General features: G+C 38.1%; 1 protein-coding gene across 1 annotated transcript; it reads left to right on the top strand.

Annotated features, from left to right (window-relative positions):
* Positions 1-2,365: 2,365 nt before the first annotated feature.
* On the top strand, positions 2,366-3,586 carry LOC108779930 (uncharacterized). The gene has a single exon (XM_018547496.1). It carries the CDS (start codon positions 2,366-2,368, stop codon positions 3,584-3,586), a length of 1,221 nt encoding a protein of 406 aa, XP_018402998.1.
* The last annotated feature ends 9,089 nt before the right edge of the window (positions 3,587-12,675 follow it).

Here is a 12,675-nt window from a genome sequence, read left to right as displayed (position 1 = left end):
GTCACTTTGATCGTCTGCGATTGTCGCACGAACTTCATATCTTCTTCTTCCACGACACTGATACAAAATGAAAACAAAGCGACATCGAGAGCGGACCTATTTATAGTAGCGCGTTGAGCGAAACCGCTCAGTAATCGAAATGCTTCTTATCGTGTCGGACAACTGCGATGTACATAGTTTAACAGCCGAAGAGTTGGAATACATACCGAAAATTATTTTGCTACGAGAGTTTAAGAATTACATAGATCGACTGTGGGACAGATTGCCTGAATATATAAAGGCTGATTCAGAGGTACAGCAACATCGTCGGTGCTTGAAACATTACAATTTGCCCTGTCATCGATCGCACATCGATGGTCCAGCGCCGTTTATAAAAGATTGTAGCGAATGTCAACGACAAGAGGTTGCGGTCTTTTAAATCACGCGATAAACGCACTTCCGATCGAATTGCATATTCCCGGATATCAATTTTGCGGTCCAGGAACACGTTTAGTGAAGCGATTGGCTAGAGGCGATCGAGGCATTAATCCGCTGGGCGAGGCGTGTCGCGAACACGACATAGCTTATTCGCGGTGTAAAGATCTCGCGAAACGGCACGTAGCTGAGAACATACCCGCAGAGGAGGCGCGGAAACGCATTACCGCGAAAGATTCGACTCTCGGAGAGCGAGCTGCTGCTACAGCTGTCTGGGCGGCTATGAAAGCCAAGACGAAAATCGGTATGGGCTTGAAAACGAAGAAAAAGAAGTCTACGAAAAAGCGAATACTTCCGGTAGCAAAACGCGGTGGTATCTTACCTATGTTACCGCTGCTGGGAGTCGTAGGCTCGTTGGTCGGTGGCGCGGCAGGAGTCGCGAAGGCTATAAACGATAGTAAAGCCGCGCAACGTCAACTGGAAGAATTGAAACGTCATAATCGCGTCATGGAAGGTCATGGAGTTTATCTCGCCCCGTACAAGCGTGGTCGCGGAATCTCAAGGAAAAAAATTAAAAAGATTGGAAAAAAAAAACGTCAAACAATTGCCAAAAATGCCAAAGGGTGTAACTACCAACGTACAACTACAACAACTGGCGAAACGTATGCGTATTCCATATTTTAGAGGTATTTTTATGCGTACTGCGTTACCGACAAAGGGAGTGTATCGAAACGAGAGCGGTATCGTAAATTTGGATAATGCCGAGGGATCAGGTACTCATTGGGTGGCGTACGCGAAGCGAGGAGATCGTGTTATTTACTTTGACAGTTTCGGCAATCTTTGGCCACCGAAAGAATTGGTGCGATATCTGAACGTGACGCAAATCGAATATAATCGTACGCCTTATCAACGATACGATCAAAGTAACTGTGGACAACTGTGCCTACAGTTTTTACAGATGGTTGATGATCAATTTAAGAACTGACATCGCACTGTTTCAACTCAGTATTCGTTCAAACATGTCACTGACGTTTACGCTGACCGGTAAGAGTAACGTCCTCGCGGCCTGTTACTTTCCAGCAGTAGATTTGAGCGATGGTGATTACGAGCTCGGTCTGACGGACTTTGAAACCTACCACACGATATCTAATGTAAATTCATCGAATAATAAGTTTTACTTCGACGAAGATGACAAGGAAATTGTTATTCCCGAAGGATCGTACGAAATACATGACTTAAACAAGTATCTGAGACTTGCAATTCTACAATCTCGTTCTAACGATGTGAGAGAGAAAAAACTTCGCAAAGAGGATGAAGAGTATCCTTTGACTATTCGTGCCAATAACAATACGATGAAAAGCGAGATCAAGTGCGCTTATCGAGTAAATTTTACCAAACCTCACAACATTGGATCGCTGTTTGGATTTTCGTCCAATCGCGTGCTGGAACCACAACAGTGGCATGAATCGAACACGTCGATAAATATCATCAATGTAAACATCATTCGTATTGAATGCAACGTGACCGCGGGTGCATACAGCAACGACAAGTGCGTACATACGATACACGAGTTTTCGCCGAGGGTGCCACCAGGATATAAGATATCGGAAAGACCTGCACAGATCATTTACCTTCCGATCATCGTACAGAGCATTACGGACCTGACGGTTCGCGTTGTGGATCAAGACGGACGATTGCTCAATTTTCGCGGAGAGGAGATCACCGTTAGATTACACGTGCGAAGGCAACAGCGATAAAGTGATACAACACCGATAACGTGAGATGCTTGTTTTGAACGAGCAAACGAAACAAACGAGAGACATAATTTTTAACAGAGGGACTGTTGCGATTAAAAACATTCGATCGTTCAATAGAAAGAAACTTACTGCGTCGAACGTTAAATTTTTACAATCATTGGGCTTTGTCGTACGAAATATTTGAGATTTCTGATATGTTGGATTTTGGAGGCGAGCCGATCTTTGACGATCGCATCGTCAAGTTTCACACGTACAATCCGTACGTGAACACAACGTTTGGACATAGCGATGAAATAAGGATACCCATACAACAGCAGGTAACATACACGTTACCCTGTGAAAGCTGTCTCTATGTCGAAGAAAGACTTACGTCAAAAGAAGAAGAAAATGCGGAACAGCGGCCGAAGCTTGGAATTAATTGCGTGGCGTTCATGTTTGAGGAAATTCGATACGAACTCAATGGTTCTGAGATTGATCGTAATAGAAACGTTGGAATAACTACTCTTTTGAAGGGCTATTCAACGCATTCAGCTGACTTCACACATCAAATGGAGAATGCCGGATTTGTACATCCGGTGTTTGATTACGATGTAAGAAGATTAGTAACAGAGAATGAATATTTTAGTTTTTACGTACCGTTGCACATGTTGTTTGGCTTTTGCGAAGATTACAAACGTGTGGTAATTAACGCGCGTCACGAATTGATTTTGATACGAGCGCGCAACGACAATAATTGCATCGTGGGAGATGCAGCGAAAGAGCCGAAACTTGAACTGTTCAAGATACAGTGGCTAATGCCTAATGTTACGTTGAACGAAGTCAATAAACTGTCTATGTTGCGTATCTTGGAGAACGGACGATATCTGAGTATGAGTTTCCATTCGTGGGATCTGTACGAGTATCCTCTATTGCCGAGCACAACGAAGCACTCGTGGACTATCAAGACTGCGACGCAGCTCGAAAAGCCGCGATACGTCATCTTTGCTCTGCAAACTAATAAAAAAAACAACATGTCAGTACACAAAACTTTCCTCGACAATTGTAAATTAACCAACGTGAAACTCTATCTGAATTCTGAATTTTTTCCATACGATGATCTAAATCTAGACTTTGACAAAAACAGAACCGCCATTTTGTATGATATGTTCGTACGCTTCCGTACATCTTACTATCAAATCCTCCGCGAAAGAAGTGAAACGTTATTCAAGACAGATGCTTTTAGGAAAATGTTTCCTATGGTAATCATTGACTGCTCTCGACAAAACGAGTCCGTCAAAAGTGGCACCGTGGATGTGCGTTTAGAATTTGAATTCAAAGAGAATGTACCCGCGAATACTACTGCCTATTGTCTCATCATACACGATCGCGTGATCGAATACAGCCCAATGTCCAACGTAGTGCGCAAGATTACATAAAATTACAACGTTGCAAAATAAAATATGTTCCCCCCTTTCAATATAAGATATAAAAACCACGATTTTTTTGTGATCGAGCACAGTCTCGAAAAGTCCTTCGTCATGACTATACCAACGTTTGTCGATCTGCAAGGATTTATCGTTGGAAAGAAATTTGTCGCAAAGGAAGTGGCGGTGTTGAGAGAAGGGACCATTCTTTCTCATTACATTTTTACATGCCCCATACCATGGAATTACTTGACAAAATCAGAAAAGTATTGCGCCTCCTGGCTGGGTGCTTATCACCATGGATTGCAATGGGAAGACGGAATGATACCGTACAGCATGACGAAACGTCTGATTACAATGGCTGTAATTGGTGCGGAATGGAAAGGCGACAATAAGGCTATTGTGTACGTTAAAGGACGTGAAAAACGCCAATGGCTGGCCGATATACTCGACAGCGACGACTTGATCATTGAGACCCTCGATGCCGATTACGAAGATATAGAATCACTGAATAATCTAGATGTTACTAATACTATGCGATGTGTAAAACATGCTAAGAACTGTGCGTTACGAAATGTATTTAAAATATACAATTGGTGGTCGCAACGCCAAAAAGAATTGTATCAAATTTAAATAAATAAAAATATGAAATTTTTTTAAATATATATAATATGTTTTAATTTCTTTTCCCCAAGCCTTTCCTCTAGTTAAGTATTAGTTAATAATTGCTGTTCAATAGTAGTATAATTTGCATGTTTGTACATTTTTAAATTACATTAATAAAAAAATATTATCGTAATTAGCTGATCGAAAGGATGAAAGAAACAAACAGGGATTTAAAAATACAAAAAAACCATTTATTGTTACACTATATACAAAAAAATAAAATAAAATAATTTAAAAATATAAAAAAAAAACCATTTATTATTACATTATATATATATATATGTATACAAAAATATTTAAAAAAATACAACTTGGCATTGAGCAATAACTCCGGGTATCGAATATCAGCAGCGCTTTCTGGAAAAAGAGAACAAAATGCATTAACACTAATTATCATAAACGCATTTGTAAACAAACATACATACCGTTTGAATTAGATTTTGATAACGTTAATGGTGACGGTGTCCAATTCAAGCTCTTTTCTTAATTCATACAAATTGGACACATCGTTGGAAATATTGTAAAACATGGATGTCTGCAGTCCGAGCAGTATTTGCCCTCTATGGCATCGTGTGGTTTGATCACATGTTCACGTATGGCATACTTATGATCATTATCCGCTATTCTCATCATACATGATGTGCACAGTATTGATGTACCGTCGCTAGTTTTATAATAAAAATATATCGCGCACTCTTTCGTTTGCTCGTTTAGTGCCATTATTTCTGCAGGACACATTACTTTGATCTTAATATCTTTACTCTCCTCATTCTCCTCACTCTGATCACTATTATAATCGCTGTCTTCAGATAATGCTGACACGTCCTCATCGTCTTCGTCCAGTATCGCCTCGAAATTTACGTCTTCAAACGCTTCATTGACTATCTCCATGAAACTTCATCACGTATATTATTAACTATATCTGCTAGATATTCCATTATTTATTCCAATGTTGGAGTGCTAACTTTACACACGCCTATGCAATACGACTTTAAGAAAGATCGCTTCTAGACTGAATGCTTCTGGACTGAAATTCATACTGTAACCCATCTCTTCAACCAGAGTACATTTTTCTAACTTTACTTTAGGATTGCTTAAAAAAAAATTATATATCCTCATAAACTTAAGAAATTTTAAATTCTAAAGTTTCACTTCTTTTTTTGGTCTAAGATCTAGCAAAGACATAATATAACATGTTTGATATGTTTTCGACAAGTTTCAACGAAGGGACGATTTTAACACAGTCGTAAAGATAAACTCTATTGTTATTATTGGCGTCGTCACCATAGACAAAGAAGGGATATAAAAACGGTTAGAGTGCATTCTTACGATATATTGTACGGTATGCTCGATAGCAGTTGCACTGAAAAATAATTGATTGCTTAGTCATATCTTAAAATTCGAAAATATCTGTTTAATTAAATCGCGTGCGAGAAGGAAACGGAACGAAAGGAAGAGAGAGAACAATAGGGTAAGTACAGAACTGCAATGGGTGGGAAAGAGAGAGGACAATGGATTAGAAAGAGAGCGCAATAGGATAAGTATAGAACTGCAATGGGCGGGAGAGAGAGAGAGAGATGTGCAACGGGTTAGAAAGAGAGCGCAATAGTGTAAGTACAGAACTGTAGTGAGTGGGAGAGAGAGAGGACTACGGGTTAGAAAGAGAGCGCAATAGGTACGAGAGACAATAGGTAGGAGGAGAGAAGGAACAAAGTCAGCCTTCCCGCAGAACCCCCCCCCTGTGACGTACTACCCCCCCCCCTTTCTTCTAGGGCCCGGCGCGACACCAACGCCACCTGGTGGCGGCTCTGTATCCGTGTGCACTTCCCCCTCCCTGCCCCCTCACACAGACACACATACACACATACACGCACTAACACATAGTGGATTAGAACCGGCCTACTATATCTACTCGCGCGCCCGCACTCGAAGCAGAACTCGGCGCCCTTGCGTGGTCGCGGACACGCCGAGTATCGGTGGCCGTCGCTCCCACAGTTCCAACACCCCCTCACGGCCGGGCGGGCGGTGCTGCTCCTTCGATCCATCGGGGTCCGCTCCCTCGGACGGTCAGCCTGTCCCCCTCGAAGCAAGTCCGGTAGGCGCCTCTCTCGGGGGCGAGGCTCTCGTCTCTCCTCTCCCCGACTCCGGCTCCTCTCGGGTCCTTCGCGGGGAGGCGGAGGTGCCTGGGTTTGCGTGCACCTCTCCTCTCTGCTGAGATCGTGTTGCACGGCGACGTCCTGCATGGAGGGCCATTTTCTCACCACGGCTCCCCCCGTGGAGTTCAGATGATCTTTCTCCGCGCGGCACAAATCCCATAGGTCTGGGAAGAACCCTGGGCACGCTTCTTTAACAAGGGCGAAAACCCATTCATATATTTCCCCAAACTCTCGCCTCCTCTCCTCCATGGCCACGGCAACTACGGGAGGGAGGGAAAGGTCATCTTTAAAATTCTAACTTCACTACTCAATCCGGAGAGATATACGGCTTCAAATCCTTTACGTGAATCTTTCCCGCAGAAGCACCATCTAGAGCAGCAAGCTCATATACAACAGGCGATAGAACGCCAACAACTTTAAAAGGTCCCTGGAACTTCGGTGACAATTTGGCAGCTATTCCCTGCGTCGCGGACGACAATACATTTCGGCGCCTCCACACTAAATCGCCGACAACAAAAACTCGATCGCGCCTGTGACTATTATAATATTTAGCCTGCTTCTGGTAAGCGGCCTCTAAGTTCTCTCTAACCCACTCGTGCAGTGACTGTAAATCTTTCATACGCTTCGACCACTCTCGCGCGTCGCGGGATTCAACCTCAACCGTCGGATCGCAGCGTCTACGTAGCGAATCACTAGGCTCTAATTCACGGCCTAAATTTAAGAAAGCGGGGGAAGATCCTATAGACGAATGATACGCCGTGTTATACGCGAATCGAAAATCATTTAAGTGCACGTCCCACTCGCGGTGGTCGCGATCTAGAAAAGAGACAATCATGGTTTTAAGGACGCGATTCACCCTCTCAACCGGATTCGCTTGAGGGTGGTAAGGCGGCACCGTCGTATGTTTAATTCCGTTCTCTGCAACGAATTCTCGCAAAATTTTATTTACGAATTCTGTGCCGTTGTCTGTTAGCAAAAATCTCGGCGCGCCCTATCGCGAGAGAATCAAGTCTGTAAAAGCGTGTAACTACCTAATTTTTATATTCGGACTAGCTCGTCGGAAAAAATGCGTGTCGTATAAAAAAGGTTCGGCGGAAAGAGTATTCGCGTCGGAACGGTGCGGCGGAAAATTATGTGAAGCGTCGGAAATCGGAAAAGAAAATACTAATGCGAAAATAAGAATTAGACAAGAAACATGGTTTATTAAGACAATTATATGATCTGGAGACACGGTAGTGTCTCGGCGCTAAGCCAAGCGCGCGACACTGCCGTGCCTCCTTTACGCGAAACTGAGATTTTTCTGGGTCGTGATGATCAGATCTCAGTAACGGCTGAACCGATTAAGTTCTACATACGTTCAATCGACAGGAAAAACTTAAATTGTATGATGAAAGTGCTTTCATTTTTTTTCTACGTGCCCTACGAGCGGAGATATTGCGATGCAAAGTCCGAATTTGTGAATTTTCACGTTTTTTTAAGATACGTCATCGTCGTCGACCAGACAAAATGTCCATCTCGTTTTTTCGATAATAGAGGGCCTTTGACGCGTGCGTGGTTTAAAATCTTATATATTTAAAAATTAAATATTATTCAATATATAATATAAAATATTTATTAATAATATATATATATATATTGTTATTATATATATATATTTATATGTATATATATATTTTTTTTTAATACACATTACCTTTTAAGGAAATGTACAAATAATTTTCTTGTTATTTTTTTATAAGATATATACAGACAGATATGGTACAGGCCTTTCCTTTCAATAAATCTGTAATTATAATTCAGTACAAAGAATCTGTTCTTTTATAATTATGTATGTATATAACTTACCTTTTTAAAAAAAGGGTAGAAAAAAGCGCTAAGAGTGGGTGCTGCTGGTCAGAAAACCATTTGGACCAGTTTCACCAACGTCAATTACTTAATCGACTGTGAAACTGACCAATCACATTTGCTGTTTAGTAGAACCATCTTTAAAAACCTACGTGATATTAACCTTATTTACTTAATTCTAATGACATGTATCATTTGTATAAAAGATTTGATATCAATAGTAGGCGCCAAGTTTTTCTACCTTATTACTTACTTAATTTTAATGATATTTATCATTTGTATACAAGATTTGATATCAACAGTCGGCGCCAAGTTAAATTCAACCAAATTAAAAAGTAAAACACAAGTGGTACCTTTAATCTTTAAGAACCAATATAGTATTATTATTTAAATTCTACTAAATTAAAAAGTAAAACCCATGTGGTGTACTATCTTTATCTTCATACAATGAAACCTAAGTATATGCCTTTGTATTCTTATTAGAAAATCTTCCTATTCGAAACCAAGTGATTTAATTCTTCTTTAAAAAAATTATATCACAATTAATTAAAAAACAATGAAAATAATTTATTTAAATAAAAAAATTTTTTATGTAGAAACACTTCGCGCTGCTAGTTCTCGATCTTGGTGTAATAAAATACAATAATAAATATAAGAAACATTTTCACGAGAATTAAAGTATTTAGTGTGTATATATTCGTGTTGTATGTGCGAGTGAATTGTATCTCAATCCCAATATAATAACGTCATAATAAAATTTGTATTAATTATTACAGCTTTTAGATAGTTTTCATTGTTTTTCTTATTCGCTCTAGCAGCGCGAAGTGTTTCTACATAAAAAATTTTTTTATTTAAATAAATTATTTTCATTGTTTTTTAATTAATTGTGATATAATTTTTTTAAAGAAGAATTAAATCACTTGGTTTCGAATAGGAAGATTTTCTAATAAGAATACAAAGGCATATACTTAGGTTTCATTGTATGAAGATAAAGATAGTACACCACATGGGTTTTACTTTTTAATTTAGTAGAATTTAAATAATAATACTATATTGGTTCTTAAAGATTAAAGGTACCACTTGTGTTTTACTTTTTAATTTGGTTGAATTTAACTTGGCGCCGACTGTTGATATCAAATCTTGTATACAAATGATAAATATCATTAAAATTAAGTAAGTAATAAGGTAGAAAAACTTGGCGCCTACTATTGATATCAAATCTTTTATACAAATGATACATGTCATTAGAATTAAGTAAATAAGGTTAATATCACGTAGGTTTTTAAAGATGGTTCTACTAAACAGCAAATGTGATTGGTCAGTTTCACAGTCGATTAAGTAATTGACGTTGGTGAAACTGGTCCAAATGGTTTTCTGACCAGCAGCACCCACTCTTAGCGCTTTTTTCTACCTTTTTTTTAAAAAGGTAAGTTTATATACACATACAAATGATACATGTTTTATATACATACATAATTATAAAAGAACAGATTCTTTGTACTGAATTATAATTTCAGATTTATTGAAAGGAAAGGCCTGTACCAATCTGTCTATATATATCTTACAAAAAAATATCCAGAAAATTATTTGTACATTTATCCTTGACAACGAACACCTAGACACTCACTTCCTCAACGTCGAACACGTAGAAACCCACTTCCTCCAAGGCAAACAACTAGACACTAAGTTCCTCGAATGCGAACACCGAGACACCCATATCCTCGACGGCGAACACGTAGACACCCAATTCCTCGAAGGCGAACTTTGTACTGAATTATAATTTTAGATTTATTGAAAGAAAAGGCCTGTACTAATCTCTGTCAGTATTTATGTACCATTTACTAAAATATCCAGAAAACTTATTTGTCATCCTTAAAAGGCAATGTGTACTAAAACCAAATAATTTTAAATTTGGCGTAAACTTGATTTTAACAACATTGAGTTTAGATTGTAAATTGCCTTGAACTTAATTATTATTTATTTGTCTGGTAGTTATCTCAAAATTATTCTGTGAAATAATGTATTATTTAGCAGGATATACTTGAAAAAATATTTAAAAAAATAGGACAAATGTAATACAGACCTGACAAATAATAAATTATTTCATAGGATAATATTGAGATAACTATAAAATATAAAGGTATATACTGACAGATTGGATTCAGGTCTTTTCTTTCAATAAATCTGAAATTAAAATTGAATAAATCTGAAATAAAATAGAACACAAAGAATAAGTTCTTTTATAATTATAGAGAAAGAGAAGAAAAATTAATAGATATATTAGAAAACTTATCTGAAACGATATCGAAGAGATCTTTTAATAATTTCACGGTAAATCCATGAACCAGAAGTGTTTGGTGATTTTAAAATGTGTGAATGTAACAAAGTGATATCAGGTACCCAAATCACGTCAGATTACATTAAATCGGGAATAATCAAAATTCACTTCCTTCTGTTTTGTAAAAAAATAATAACAGTCCTTTCCTTTCAATATGAATCTGAAAATAAAATAGAGCACAAAAAATCAGTTCTTTTATATTTATATAAAGAAAAGATAATACAAATTAATAGAAATTCGAAACATATCTGATATGATTGGAATCAATATTGTATCAGAAAATTTTAGAATATCAATTAAATTTTTCTCTATTATATACATAATTATAAAAGAACAGATTCTTTGTACTGAATTATAATTTCAGATTTATTGAAAGGAAAGGCCTGTACCAATCTGTCTGTATATATATCTTTTACAAAAATATCCAGAAAATTATTTGTACATTTCCTTAAAAGGTAATGTGTACGAAAAAAAAAAATTCTTTATTAGGCGTAATCTTGAGATTTTCTCATCATTGTGTTTATTTTGAGAGTTGCCTTTTAATATATTATTATTTATTTGACTGGTAGTTATCTCAAAATTATTCTATGAAATAATCTATTACTTATCAGGGTATACTTGTAAAGATATTGCAAAAAATAGGACAAATGTAATAGAGAACTGATAAATAATAAATTATTTCATAGGATAATATTGAGATAACTATCAAATATAAAGTAATGTACTGACAGATTGGATTCAGGTCTTTTCATTCAAAATCTGTAATTAAAAGACAACACATAGAATCAGATATTTTTAAACAAATTTTAAATAGAGAACAAAGAAAATAGGTTAATAAATATATTATAAAACTTATCTGATACGATACCGAAGAGATGTTTCAATTACACGATAATTCCACGAACCAGAAGCGTGCTAAGTGATTTCAAAATGTGCGACTGAAACAAAGAGATGCCGAGCGACCAAGCACGTCAGATTGCGTAAAATCGAGAAGATACAAATCTTCACTTCCTACTGCAATGCGTACACTCTAAATTAAAATTTAAAAAAAAATTCTGCGTACGAGAGGATATTACAACTTTAATAAATAATTTCATAAAATAACCAGATAAAAAAACAGAAAAATTAATTAATTAAACGTCACTTACATGTTTTTATATGCAATCGATGTGACTTCCTAACCTGTATTTAAGCTCGCAGCATTTTCGAAAACAAGCACAGTCGTTGAACAGATTTTATACAAAATCTAAAATATCTGCGCAACGACCTTAGCTAGTAGAATTGTCTTTAAAAAGTCATACAGATATTCTAACATCACTTAGGTATTCTTCTATGCCATCGATGTGACAGATTTCCTATTCTCACTCCTTTGTTATTGCCGAGACTCAATCCGACTTTATCGATCTTACAGATCGCAGCGATCGATATTATAGAAACACATTTATATCTCTTGCGCCAAAAATTCCAGAATGCATTTCCTCACTCCGTAGCTGACGGCGGCGACGACGGCGACGACGACGGCAACGACAGCAACGACGACGGCAACGACGACGACGACACAATGTTTCTTACAAACACCTAGACACTCACTTCCTCGAAAGCAAACACCTAGATACCCATATCCTTGACAACGAACACGTAGACACCCAATTCCTCGAAGACGAACACCTAGACACTTAGTTCCTCGAAGGCGAACACCTAGACACTCACTTCCTCGAAGGCGAACACCTAGATACCCATATCCTTGACAACGAACACGTAGACACCCAATTCCTCGAAGACGAACACCTAGACACTTAGTTCCTCGAAGGCGAACACCTAGACACTCACTTCCTCGAAGGCGAACACCTAGACACTCACTTCCTCGACGTAGAACACGTAGACACCCATTTCCTCAAAGGCAAACACCTAGATACTAAATTCCTCGAATGCGAACACCTAGACACCCATATCCTCGACGGCGAACACGTAGACAACCAATTCCTCGAAGGCGAACACCTAGACACTTAATTCCTCGAAGGCAAACACCTAGACAATCACTTCCTCGAAGGCGAACACCTAGACACTCACTTTCTCGACGTCGAACACGTAGACAC

This window comes from Cyphomyrmex costatus, unplaced genomic scaffold (genome assembly GCF_001594065.2).
Source record: "Cyphomyrmex costatus isolate MS0001 unplaced genomic scaffold, Ccosl1.0 scaffold641, whole genome shotgun sequence".
NCBI lineage: Eukaryota > Metazoa > Arthropoda > Insecta > Hymenoptera > Formicidae > Cyphomyrmex > Cyphomyrmex costatus.
The sequence above is the reverse complement of the archived record's forward strand: the minus strand, read 5'-3'. Positions and strand labels throughout refer to the sequence as shown.